Here is a 12,219-nt window from a genome sequence, read left to right on the forward strand (position 1 = left end):
CCAAAGCAGTGTGTGCCTGTGAGCTGAGGTCTGAGAGCTTTGAGCCCAGTGTGATCCAGCTGGGCCTGACCCCAGAGCTCTAACCCTGCACTTTGCAGTTAAATGACTCCAAACACCTTGTGCTTAAGCTAACTGGAGTGCTTGCAACAGGTGCACATTGGAGACCCTGGGGTTCAGTTACAGACCACCCCAATAAAGCAAATTGTAATCTTTTTGCCCATGGAGGGTCTTGCCTTTAATTTGTAAAAAATGTGACATCTGTGAAGCTCACTAAAGCAAGGGGTTCCTGGATCTGAACCTTAAAATCTTGACTTAATAGCTTCAGGCCTCAGATTAAATGTCATTTTATCAGACACCTGTTTTGCCCGGCTGAGTGTGGCTCAGTGGTTGAGCATCCACCTAAGATCCAGGAGATGGCGGTTCGATTCACATGCCTGGGTTGCAGGCTCAATCCCAGTCGGGGGTGTGTAGGAGGCTGCCAATCAATGACGACTCATCACTGATGTTTCTCTCCCTTCCTTTCTCTGAAATCAATAAAAATATGTTTAACAAAAAACAAAACACCTGTTTTCCCAGTCTAAGAGGGCCACCTTCCCCCTTAGTTCCTTTTCAGCATCTTAGTCTCATCCTTCATAGTCCATGGTAGAAATTATAATTATTATTTTCAATTATAGTCTACATTCAGGTTATTTTGTGTTAGTTTCAGATATATGTAATAAGGTATTTGAGTGCACGTTTGTTTAATGTTTGTCTCCCCCACTAGACCACACATTCAGTGAGGGCAAGAGCCTTGTTTCATTCATTACGCTGGTACCTAGCAATTTAAAATATTTATTGAATGAATTAGTGATAACAGTAAACACTTATGCTATGCTTGGTCCTAAATATTTATTAACCTATTTAATTCTTAGGTTAACTCTTTGAAGCAGGTACTATCATCCTACTTTTCAGATAAAGAAATGCTGGCTTTAATGATTGACTTTCTTTTCCATGTCCCATTCATTGTCCCCCAAAATCTTGATGGCCTCCAACGTCTCTGGGATGTCCTCTCCCCTCTTTATCCTGAATTTTGCCAAAATTAGTACATAAGTGTTCCATTGATGGTGTAAGCACTATCATTACCATTTTTATACCTTTGTTCAGGCTACACCCCGTTTTAACAGTTTAAATCCAACACTTTAGGAGTTGGACAAGCTCATGTGCTATCTTCAGTAGCAACTTCTCATCAGTTTAACATCAGTGTTTACACCTTTCATTATGAGACTAAGACTTTATGAGGAAGGATGTGTATCTGTGTCATAGTTGTTTTAGATCCACAGAACCTGGTACATAATAGACACTCATAGATATATTTTATTCCCTGACAAAGTATGGGAAAGTGTGAGAGGTAATCAGGAATGCTACAAATTCTGAGTTTCCAGTAATTACTCTAGAATTTCCAGATATTGAAAATGCCTTAGGTTCACTTTAATTTAAATTTCTTTAATTTCATAAATCCTATTTGAAATTTTCTTAGGAAATGGTTATGACTGGGCTGGCCAACCTGCATAGGGAAGGAAATTCTGAACTGAAGGCACATATGACAGGGCTGCAGATGCCTTTTCTTTTTTTTAAATAGCTACTTACTGAACATACCCTATCTACCAGGCACTCCTAAGCACTATTTCATTGGCTCCTCCCAACCTTGAGGTGGCTATGTAATAACACATTTACACCATAAATGCTGCATAACATTCCCAGACTGATGGTTTTTGCTTAATATTAAAAATTTTTAATAACTGAGTACTAAAATTGCCTTTTAGGTTTGTTGTTTTTATTGATTTCAGAGAGGAAGGGAGAGGGAGAGATAGAAACATCAATGATGAGAATCATTGGCTGCCTCCTGCACGCCCCCGACTGGGGATCGAGCCTGCAACCTGGGCATGTGCCCTGACTGGGAATTAAACCACGATCTCCTGGATCACAGGTTGATGCTCAACCTCTGAGCCATGCCAGCTGGGCTGCCTTTTAGGTTTTAGGTTATTCCTCCTAGGGATTATGGGGAGGGGAGAATGACGGTCGTCGTAGAATAACTGCCCAGTCATGATTAATCCTAACAGAATAAACATTCTTCCGTCAAGCTTGTTCCATTGCAGACTCCAAGAAATTACTACAGCTATTGGCAAAACCACCTAGATCTAAGCAATAAAATACAAGAACACAAGACATTTGGCTGCTCAAACTGGGAACCATGAGAGAGGTGTTCTGGTTTGTATAAAAACTGACACAGGCCCACAACTCCAGGTCCCTTGGCCGAAATTTAGAATGCAGAGAACTTCCCTACAGGAGCAGAATCACTGCAGTGTGAGTGGATGCCACAGTACAGTGAGTTGAGGATCAAAGAAACTCTGAAAGTACAGTATATTTGGAAACGTAGTTTCAACTAATCTATTGTTGGCTACACATAGGTTCACATGCCCCCCTTGTGACCTGTTAAAGCAAGTCTTAATTTCATCTATAGGTGGAAACTAGTCATTGTAGCTCAATGAAGGTAAATGAGATAACGCAGAGTAAGTTCTTTAGCACAGAATCTGGCACAGCTTAAGCACTCAGTTATAACTATGATACGCTTAGTTTTTAGGGTGTTGCCTCCAGTTTCACAAAGGCCCAAGTTTTGGGGTTTTTTAAAGCATGTCTTTGACTTCAGAGAGGGGGAGAGAGAAATGATGAGAGTGTCATTGATTGAGCTTGAAACATGGGCATGTGGCCTGACCGAGAATCAAACCGCAATCTCCCGGATCATAGGTCGATGCTCAACTGCTGAGCCATGCCGGCCAGACCAAAAACCCAAGTTTTTAATTAGGGTTTGAGTGGAGAGATAGGGTTTTAAAAATTGAGTGGGTTCAGCTTTTAAAAATTGAAGAGTTTAAATTTTAGAGATTTTTAAACCCAGCTAACAGTTAAATAGCTTTCTCTTCCCTTCACACCTGCCCTACACATGCACACACACAAAATTAATATCTGAAACACCAGCCCGGCCGGGCATGGCTCAGCGGTTGAGTGTCGACCTGGGATCCAGGTGATCAGGGTTTGATTCCCGGTCAGGGCACATGCCCGGGTTGTGGGCTCGATCAATGACTCTCTCATCATTGATGTGTCTGTCTCTCCCTCTCCCTCTCCTTTCCTCTCTCTGAAATCAATAAAGATATATTAAAAAAATAAAGGGACCCCGGCCGGGCATGGCTCAGCGGTTGAGCGTCGACCTAGGATCCAGGTGATCGGGGTTTGATTCCCGGTCAGGGCACATGCCCAGGTTGTGGGCTTGATCAATGACTCGCTCATCATTGATGTTTCTGTCTCTCTCTCTCTCTCCCTCTCCTTTCCTCTCTCTGAAATCAATAAAGATATATTTTTAAAAAATAAAGGGATTTATATAATAAGAATTGTTTAAAAAAAAATATATATATATATATATATCTGAAACATCACCAGAGCCAATGCTTACTCTGGGTATAACAGTCCCAGTTATATTTTGTGAAATAAGTACAAACTTAATGTCAAGACTCCCTATGGAGGATCTGGTTAATAACTGAAAATAGGAAGTTCATGTACATGCTGAGAAAATAGGAGTTGTAGACAATGGATATGCTAGAACTCAACATTCCAAAGGGAAAAGAAACTCCAAAATACCTTAGGAGCAAGTGAAACAGCCAGGGCACTAAAGCATTTAGCATGGTGCACACACGGTGACGATTAATTTCCTACTTTATATTTGAGGAAACAGCTGTTACTCAAAGCCATGCTTAACAAAACCAGAGATAAATAAGGACTAAGTACAAGTGTTGATTCTTAGCATAATATTCAATATGTTCACTAGGTATTAACTGTACTTTTGGTGGAAGACTGAAATCTTTAAAGGAGAAATTCTTTATTGAAACCAAGGAAATAACCCACATTATTCTAAGCTAGTGAGAGAATGAGAATTACAGGAGTTCTGTAGTTCACACCATTATGAAAAACTGGTTTGCAAAGGTCTTTTAGTTCCTGCCTTCTTGATCTGCATAGTAAATCAGTTTCTCCCCCACAAACAGGGAGGCAATCATGGCTCCTCTTCTCTAAAAAATTAGGTTTAAATTAATTGTATGATTCCAAGTACTCAAATCTATCTAGTCTGAATAATCAGTTTGGGGTAATAAACTAGTGTAGAAGAGGCACAAGATCTAGTTCCAGGCTTCCCTCTGCCACCTGTTGACTTACTTTGCAACAGGACACCAATTCCACAGAATGATGAGATTTTAAAAGGCTGACCTTTGTCCAGCATATCAGTTCCTTTCAGTTATCAGATTGACTATTACAGTGCTTGTGTTCAAGTAACCCTTATTTTACTTAATGTCACATTCATATAACTTTATTACAGTACAGTTATAACTGTTCTGTTATTAATTATGGCTGTTAATCTCTTACTGTCCCTAGTTTATAAATTAAACTTTATCACAGGTATGTATGTATAGGAAAAGATAGTATACATAGGGTTTAGTACTTTCACTATTTCAGGTATCCACTGGGAGTCTTAGAAAGTGTTGCTGACAGAAGGGGAGACCGACTGTATTCATTTATAAGCACTTTACCAGGGTGTGTGAATATCCCCTACTTATCCAACTTGACTTCACCCCTGGATCTTCTCTCTTGGCCTTGATTCCTCTTCCATCCCTCCATTTTCAGATCTTCAAGGTAAACTTTCCACCCTTATCCTAAATTCTAACCCTGCTTCCTGTCCTCCCCATCTTTAAAACATAAAAAGCCCTCACTGTGGCACCCATTCTCCTTTTCTCTAGTTTTCTGAAGAGATGTATTTTGATTGTACCATGATTCAGGCAGGTCTGTTTCTTTAATCACAGGTTCTTAAAGTTGCCTCAGCTCAAACTTCCAAAATGCCTCTGCTGCCACGCTCAGTCATACAGGTCCTTTTTCTAACTCCACACTGTTGTCTAGGCCACAGACTCACACTCTTTAACTAATATAATCCCATGGCCGCCTTGTTCTGCGCCGCTTGATGTTAAACACACTATCCTCCACTACTCAGCACAAACCCCAAATACTCAAACCCAGTTCCCATGCCTCCATTAACTTTCACACTCAGGTTGATTGCACACATATATTTAACAACAGTTTTACATAGAATGCTAAGAGCACTTCATATTTTACAGAAGGATTTGAAATATGGACTTTCTGTTAATATTCATACCATAGCACACAGCCAAACCTAACTCCTAAATAAATGCATTACAATTTGTTTAGAGTTTAAAGGCTTAATGGCAAAAATGAGGGGAGGAAAAAGCGTAAATCTGTTTTACATAACTGAATGGAAAATAAACTCAAGAAATAGTCAATAAAATTTAATATGGCCTAATGCGCCCTGAAGAAGGCGGTGCCCGATTCGGAGGGGTGATTGCTATGTCCAGATAATCTCCTATCTGAAACTTCTGCGACTGCAGGGTCATGGAATCATCAGTCCCCTTCCTCCCAGACATGGTGCTGCCAATCTCCTTTACCCTGCAGGAAGGAAACCAACTGTTAATGTATCACAAATCAAGTAGCTCCATACATACTACACAGTGAACATGGGACTAGATCTGCTCCATTACCTTACAGCACAGTAAGTCAGATACTAAGAAATACAAATCTACATTCCTCCCACTAATGAGAATCACTAAAGGGGTTATCCCCACCAGTTAAAACAAATCAAACATATAAGACATTATAGGAATTAAAAATAATAAAGTTACCTACCGATAGCCAGGTCTTTTAATATCCGTAAAAACAATTGCAAAATTGAAGTGTGTGCCCTTTTTTCTAGCTTCTGGGTAGACTTCTTTTACTAAACTAGTCAGTTCTTTCAAGGTTGCATCCATCCTGAATTTAAAAAAAAAACAGTTGATATCAATAGTAACCTTAAATGTAAATGGAATAAATGGGCCAATCAAAAGACAAAGGGTAGCTGAATGGATAAGAAAACAGGACCCAAATATATGCTGTCTACAAGAGACCCACCTGAGCGCAAAAGATTCACACAGGCTAAAAGTGAAGGGATGGAGTAAAATATTCCATGCAAATAGAAAGGAAAAGAAAGCTGGAGTAGTAATTCTTATTTCTGAAAAAAACATTTCAAAATAAAGACCATAACAAGAGACAAAGATGGTCACTACATATTACTAAAGGGATCAATCCAACAAGAGGAAATAACCCTTATAAACATTTATGCACCCAATACAGGAGCACCTAAATATATAAAAAATTTCTTGGGGGACTTCAAAGGGGAGATTGACAGCAACACAATCACAGTGGGGGACTTTAACACCCCACTGTCAGCATTGGACAGTTCATCAAGGCAAAAAATCAGGGAAATGCAGACAGTGGGGTTCCTTTGTATTTTGAGGCCGTTTTCTTTTGCTGTGCAGAAGCTTATTTAGTTTGATGTAGTCCCATATGTTTATTTTTTCCTTTGTTTCTCTTACCCTAGGAGATGTTATCAGTGAAAAGTCCACTACGTGGGATGTCTGTGACTTTACTGCCTATGTTTTCTTCCAGGATTTTTATGGTTTCGTGACTTACATTTAAGTCTTTTATCCATTTTGAGTTTATTTTTGTGTATGGTGAAAGTTGGTGGTCTAGTTTCATTCTTTTGCATGTATCTGTCCAATTTTCCCAGCACCACTTATTGAAGAGGCTCCCTTTACTCCATTGGATACTCTTGCCTCCTTTGTCAAATATTAACTGACCATAATGGCGTGGGTCTGTTTCAGGCAGGGAGTCAAATGTCCAAGAGGTAACTTAGTTTTAACTCTGCACCCTATTTACAGATCTCCATACTACATCATACGCAACTAAAGCCATGGCTTTAACCACACTGAGAGTAAAAACATCCAGGATGACTATATCATCTTCCATTCTGTACTGTGGCCACATCGCTCTCGTATGCCCGGAACAGAACAGTATTCCTGAATAACATGCCCTTCTACCATCAAAACTTCCATCATCCACTTAGTTGCCCAGGTCATAAACCTAAGCACTGTTCAATTCTTCCCATTTCTATCCTGTTCTACCTCCTAAATACAGGTCAAATCTATTTTTTTCCATTCCCACCATTACCGTTTTATTTCAACTCTCATTATTTAACTCAATATGTTGACTTCGATTCATCTCTCCATTTTTTAAAGTTTCTATTTTTGTATAAAATGTATGTCAAGCAAGCAGCACGTATTCCCACTTTCGGGGGGAGGAGTCCCATTGTGTGGAAAGCAGCAAAGAGCGTAACAACATCTACCATCAGAAGCAGCATCCCAGGATATCACCCCACTCTGTGGTTTCAGGTTGCCAAAAAAGATATGAACAACACTTTATATGCACTAAAAAACAAGCAAGATCAGCTTCAATAAGTGAATGCATAGGGGTCCCCCACTGTCAGAAGGTCTCATCCTACAGCCAATGCAGAGAGGTGGTCTGCATGCATGCCTCTTGTGTTGCAGGTGGAAGATCTGGGATATAGCAGTGGGGTTGGTCAGGTGCCATATGATGCTTAAGCAGAACAAAGAACATATCAAGCTCAGAACAGTAAGACTCCCAAAGAGGTATGCCTAGCACAGGCTGGGAGGGCTCTTTATCTCTGCAAGGAAATGCTCTGGGCTCAAAGCCACTCTTCTGCAATCTCAGCAAAGGGTGAGAAGCTGGGAAAGACTGCCTTTCTCAATTTGATACACATTCATTATTTAAAGCGGGAAGGAAAAGCCATATGCAAGAATGCAATAAATTATACCCCAAACCTCACCAACCAGAAATAGCTAGTGGATTAACATCACTCTAGGCATTGTCTTATACATACACACAATGCTATAGAAAAGGAATTTCTCAATATTATCAAGCATATTATATATGCTAAGACTAATACAAATATAGAACTCATCAGATGTTATACATATTTTTAAGCAAGTTAAATTTACTTTAACTTGAAGTTAACAGAAAAAAAAACAAGTCAAATTCAAGGAAATGTAAAACTTCACAAAAAGATTTTGTTACTCTTCCCCTCTCCTTGTACCTTTGTAGCTTATTTTTACTTTGTCAGAGTTCATATTCTATTCTACAACCCTAGTATTTTAACTTTGGCATGAAGTTTGAGGCCAGAGTATTTTTTTTAAATCTGTCTTGGAGGTAACCCGATATTCTGATGCTGTTCATTGTAATCAACTACTCTCTGGTACACAGCATATACTTAAGTGTACCAGAAAGGATTGTCTTCTTTTCTAAAAACACGTTCCATATTGTCATCTTGCTCATAACCAACTTGGGAATTCAGATCACACCTTTTATGAGTTCTGACAGTGTTGAGTCTCCAAAAGCTTCCCACCTGCTGAGAACTATCTTCCCAGAACAATAGTAGAGTGCCAAGTATTGCTTTCTGACCACTAGTCTAAAGCTTGAGTACAAAACAAAAGAAAAGAAGACAAATGTAAAAAGGAGAAAAAAGACAAAAAAACAAAAATAATAATAGCCCTGTTGTGGATCAGTGATTAGTGTTGGTCCACGCACAGGAGGGTCTCAAGGTTGATTCCTGGTCAAGGGCACATACCTGCATTGCGAGTTCAATCCCCAGCACTGGTCCGGGCAAGAGCAGGAGGCAACCAATTGATGTGTCTCTCTCACATCAATCTTTCTCTTTCTTTCTCTCCCCCTCCCTCCCACTCTCTCTAAAAATCAATTGGGGGGGATCCTCTGGTGAAGATTAACAATAACAATAATAATTTTAGTACAGAGGTAAAGAATGCAAGAGCCTCCTTGGTGCTGAAGTCTTTGGTGGTTGACTGTAAGGGTGACTTTTATGTGTCAATCTGGTGAAGCTGAAGCTCCCAGTTATTCAAACACTAATGCAGGTGTTGTGTAAGATATGGACGATCCCAGACATATGGAATGTGATTACAAGGTTAAACAACCAATATTTTTACAGTGTAGTTGTAGTAAATGTATTTTCAACTTATATTTCAAACTTACAATGGGTTTGTCGGACAGTACCATAACCCCATGGTAGGTCAAGGAACATCTGTATTTTGTACATGGGATTAAAGTCTATCAGCAGTTAGATTTTAAAGAGATTATTCTACATAATCTGAGTACACCTGATTCAATCAGTTGGAAGGGCCTTATCAGGCTTCCAGCTTTAGCTCATGTTTGAGAGTTCCAGCTGGCCCTTCCTGAGAATCTGCCCCACAGATTAGGGATTTAGGTGCCTACGCATCACAATTGTGTAAGCCAATTTGCAATAAATCTATTAATATATAGCTCCTACTGGTCCTGTTTTTCTGGCTGAACCTGATACAGTGACCTACGTAATTCAATTCCAATAACCTGTTTGATGACCTCCCAAGTACTGGAGAGATATCACTCCTGTGGTGTCTGACTTGTTCCCCAACTCCACAGAGTGCCTTGGGGTTCCTTCTGACTTCCACTCCTTTTCCTTGTCTTAGCGCTGCCTACATTACAGCTCTTCAGTCCACTTCTACAAATTAATAATTCCCAAAGACTGTTAACTAATCTCATTACTATAACTGGGAGTGAGGTCAGGGCTCTCTGTGTTACCCCCATACCAACCATCCAGTCTCTCAGAATGTCTTCTTTGGACACCATTTTGCGGCATAGGATAAGGTTGTCTTTCCTTGTTTGACTACATGTTATGGACAGATCAGTTTAGGACAGAATTTTTTTGTAATCCTTTTTCTTGACTGAGAGTAGATGGTTTGTTAAACATATTCAACCTGCCATTTTCACCCTTAAGTCTTATTTAGTATTCATTCGCTCTAGTAAACATACTAGATTGAGCTTACTTATTACACCTTCTTTAATTTATACCCTCAGGGTCAACACCTGGGAAATAGGAAATCTTATTTGTTTCATCAAATAATGATGAATCTTACACATTTCATCAACCCAGTAATAACAGCTCTTCCTTATTATAAGTTAAATCAACCTTCCCAGAACTTTATTCCAGAACTGAACTGGAATAATAGTACTACATAAATTTAACAAGAACCTTTAAAAAAAGACAAATAAGGTCCCAATCTTTAAAGAAATGAGTTCTAGTACACTGGGTTTACAGTTTCAAATTGGGGAATGTAAAATACTGTGTAAAAAAGTTTGAGAGTTCCTCAAAAAGTTAAACACAGAATGACCACATGATCCAGCAATTCCACTTCTGGGTATACACCCCAAAAAATTGAAAGCAGGGACTCAAGGAGACTTGTACACCCATATTTATAGCAGCAGCACTCACAATAGCTGAAAGGTAGAAACAACTCCAACATGCCAATCAATAGATAAACGGACAAACAAAATGTGCTGGATCCATACAATGAAATGTTATTCAGCCATAAAAAGAAATGAAGTTCTGTTATAGGCTACAACATGAACCTTGAAAACATTATGGTAAGTGAAATAAGCCAGACACAAAAGGAAAAATATTGTATAAGTCCACCTATACGAAATGCCTAAAATAGGCAAATTCATATACATAAAGTAGATTAGTGTCTACTGGGGACTGAGGGAAGGGAGGAGTGGGGAGATACTACTTATTGGGTACAGAATTCCTGCTCGAGGAAGTGAAAAAGTTTTGGATAATGCTAATGGTTGCACAACGTGACTATATTTAATGCCACTAACTATACCCTTAAAAATAGTTAAAGTGGCAAATGTTACCACAACCCGCAAATTTTAAATAATCATACACTTTTTACTGTGACTAAAAAGCCACTTTTTACTGTGATGTCAAACCAAGGAATTCCACACAGTCTGCAGTATGTGACGTTCCTAGTCAGAGCCGGGGTAGCTGACGCTATGCAAGTGATAAACATTCAGGGGCAGGTCTTCACTGAACACACGTCAGGAGCTTTTCCGTTCACCATCAGATCAGAAATAACTCGGGTTTTGATTATTATTTTCTTTTTTTGATGCTAAGGCAGCTAAGATTCAATATCACGTGTAAGTGCTCTTTGAAGATAACAGATATCCCTACACAGCACTGCTCCCGGGAGCCTGCTATCCCAGCACCATTTACTCAACCAGGAGGCCCTTAAGGGCACCTACTGCGTCTTAACGGACTACAAACAATTGTACCGAGCAGCCACAATTCTTTACAACGTTAAGGGTTCACAATTAAACGCAGAAGCCTTAAAAGGCGGGCCAATCCTTCCACCCAGCAGCCAAAATCCTCACTGTGTGAGGTGAGGAGCGGCGCCTGCAGGCCCAAGTGGAGGCGGCTTCCCCACCAGCCCCAGGGACCCGCCACCGCCCCCCCCCCCCCGCGCGCCCACTCACCAGGTGTAGATCTGCAGCTCACTGGACGGCACGTTCCCGCGGGAGAACTCGTCCATACGGTGATGGCGCCCGTTGTTGGTGGTGAAGACGCGCAGTAGCAGAGGGCACGTCTGCGGGTAGAAGGAAAAGCGAGGGCTGAAGCAAGCCGACTAGCACGGGGTCCCTGCCTCCCGCGGGCACCGCTCTGCGCCCCGCCATCCCTCCGCCATCTCGTCCGGACCCCTCACCTTCTCCCGGTCGATTGGCTTCTCCGGCTCCTTCTTAATTTCCTCCTGGGTGACACGCGACTCTACCGCCATCTTCCTCCAGTGGTCCCCGAGAAGCTCGCTCTGACCTTCGACCCCGGCAGAGAGCGTGAGAACAAAGCGTCTCGCGAGAAGCTCAAGGCCAGGTAGCGAACAGGAGACGAAGGATGGGGCGGGGCGGGGCGGGGCGTTCCTGGGCACTGGCGGACTCTGTGGGGCGGGGCGCAAACTCGGGCCGGCAGCGCCTGCGCGTCGCGTGGTCCTGGAGGAGGCGGACGCTGGCGTCCTCTAAGCGACCGGGCCGGACCGTGGTAGCCAAGGTATTGATGCATTGCCTGAAATGGTCTCAAGCCAAGTGAGATTGCAAGGGTGTTTTCACACTAAATGAGGGAAACTTAAACGCAAAACGCTTAAGGACAGTACAGGACATACTGTTGAGTGCGCAAAACATGTCTGTATTAGCAAAGTAGGGAGTTCTGTTTGGTGGAGGATGGCTAGCAAGTTGTGAAAGGGCCGCCGACAAGGACCAAGGGGTCACGACCAGGGAGGCATTCAAAGCTGAGGGGATAATGAGTGACCTGTACTGAAGGAAGAGGAGACTTCCCACTCCATCGACCTGAGAGCTAAACGCAAAACT

The 12,219-nt window shown here is 41.3% G+C and overlaps 1 protein-coding gene across 1 annotated transcript; it reads right to left on the bottom strand.

Moving 5' to 3' along the window:
* Nucleotides 1–5,120: 5,120 nt before the first annotated feature.
* Nucleotides 5,121–11,672, bottom strand: SAP18 (Sin3A associated protein 18). Its single transcript, XM_016203535.2, has 4 exons — nucleotides 11,565–11,672; nucleotides 11,338–11,447; nucleotides 5,770–5,892; nucleotides 5,121–5,532 (listed from the first exon to the last, which is right to left on the bottom strand). Exons 1-4 carry the CDS (start codon nucleotides 11,634–11,636, stop codon nucleotides 5,376–5,378), a joined length of 462 nt encoding a protein of 153 aa, XP_016059021.1. The 5' UTR covers nucleotides 11,637–11,672; the 3' UTR covers nucleotides 5,121–5,375.
* Between the last annotated feature and the right edge of the window lie 547 nt (nucleotides 11,673–12,219).

This window comes from Miniopterus natalensis, chromosome 2, assembly GCF_054644295.1.
Source record: "Miniopterus natalensis isolate mMinNat1 chromosome 2, mMinNat1.hap1, whole genome shotgun sequence".
Classification (NCBI taxonomy): domain Eukaryota; kingdom Metazoa; phylum Chordata; class Mammalia; order Chiroptera; family Miniopteridae; genus Miniopterus; species Miniopterus natalensis.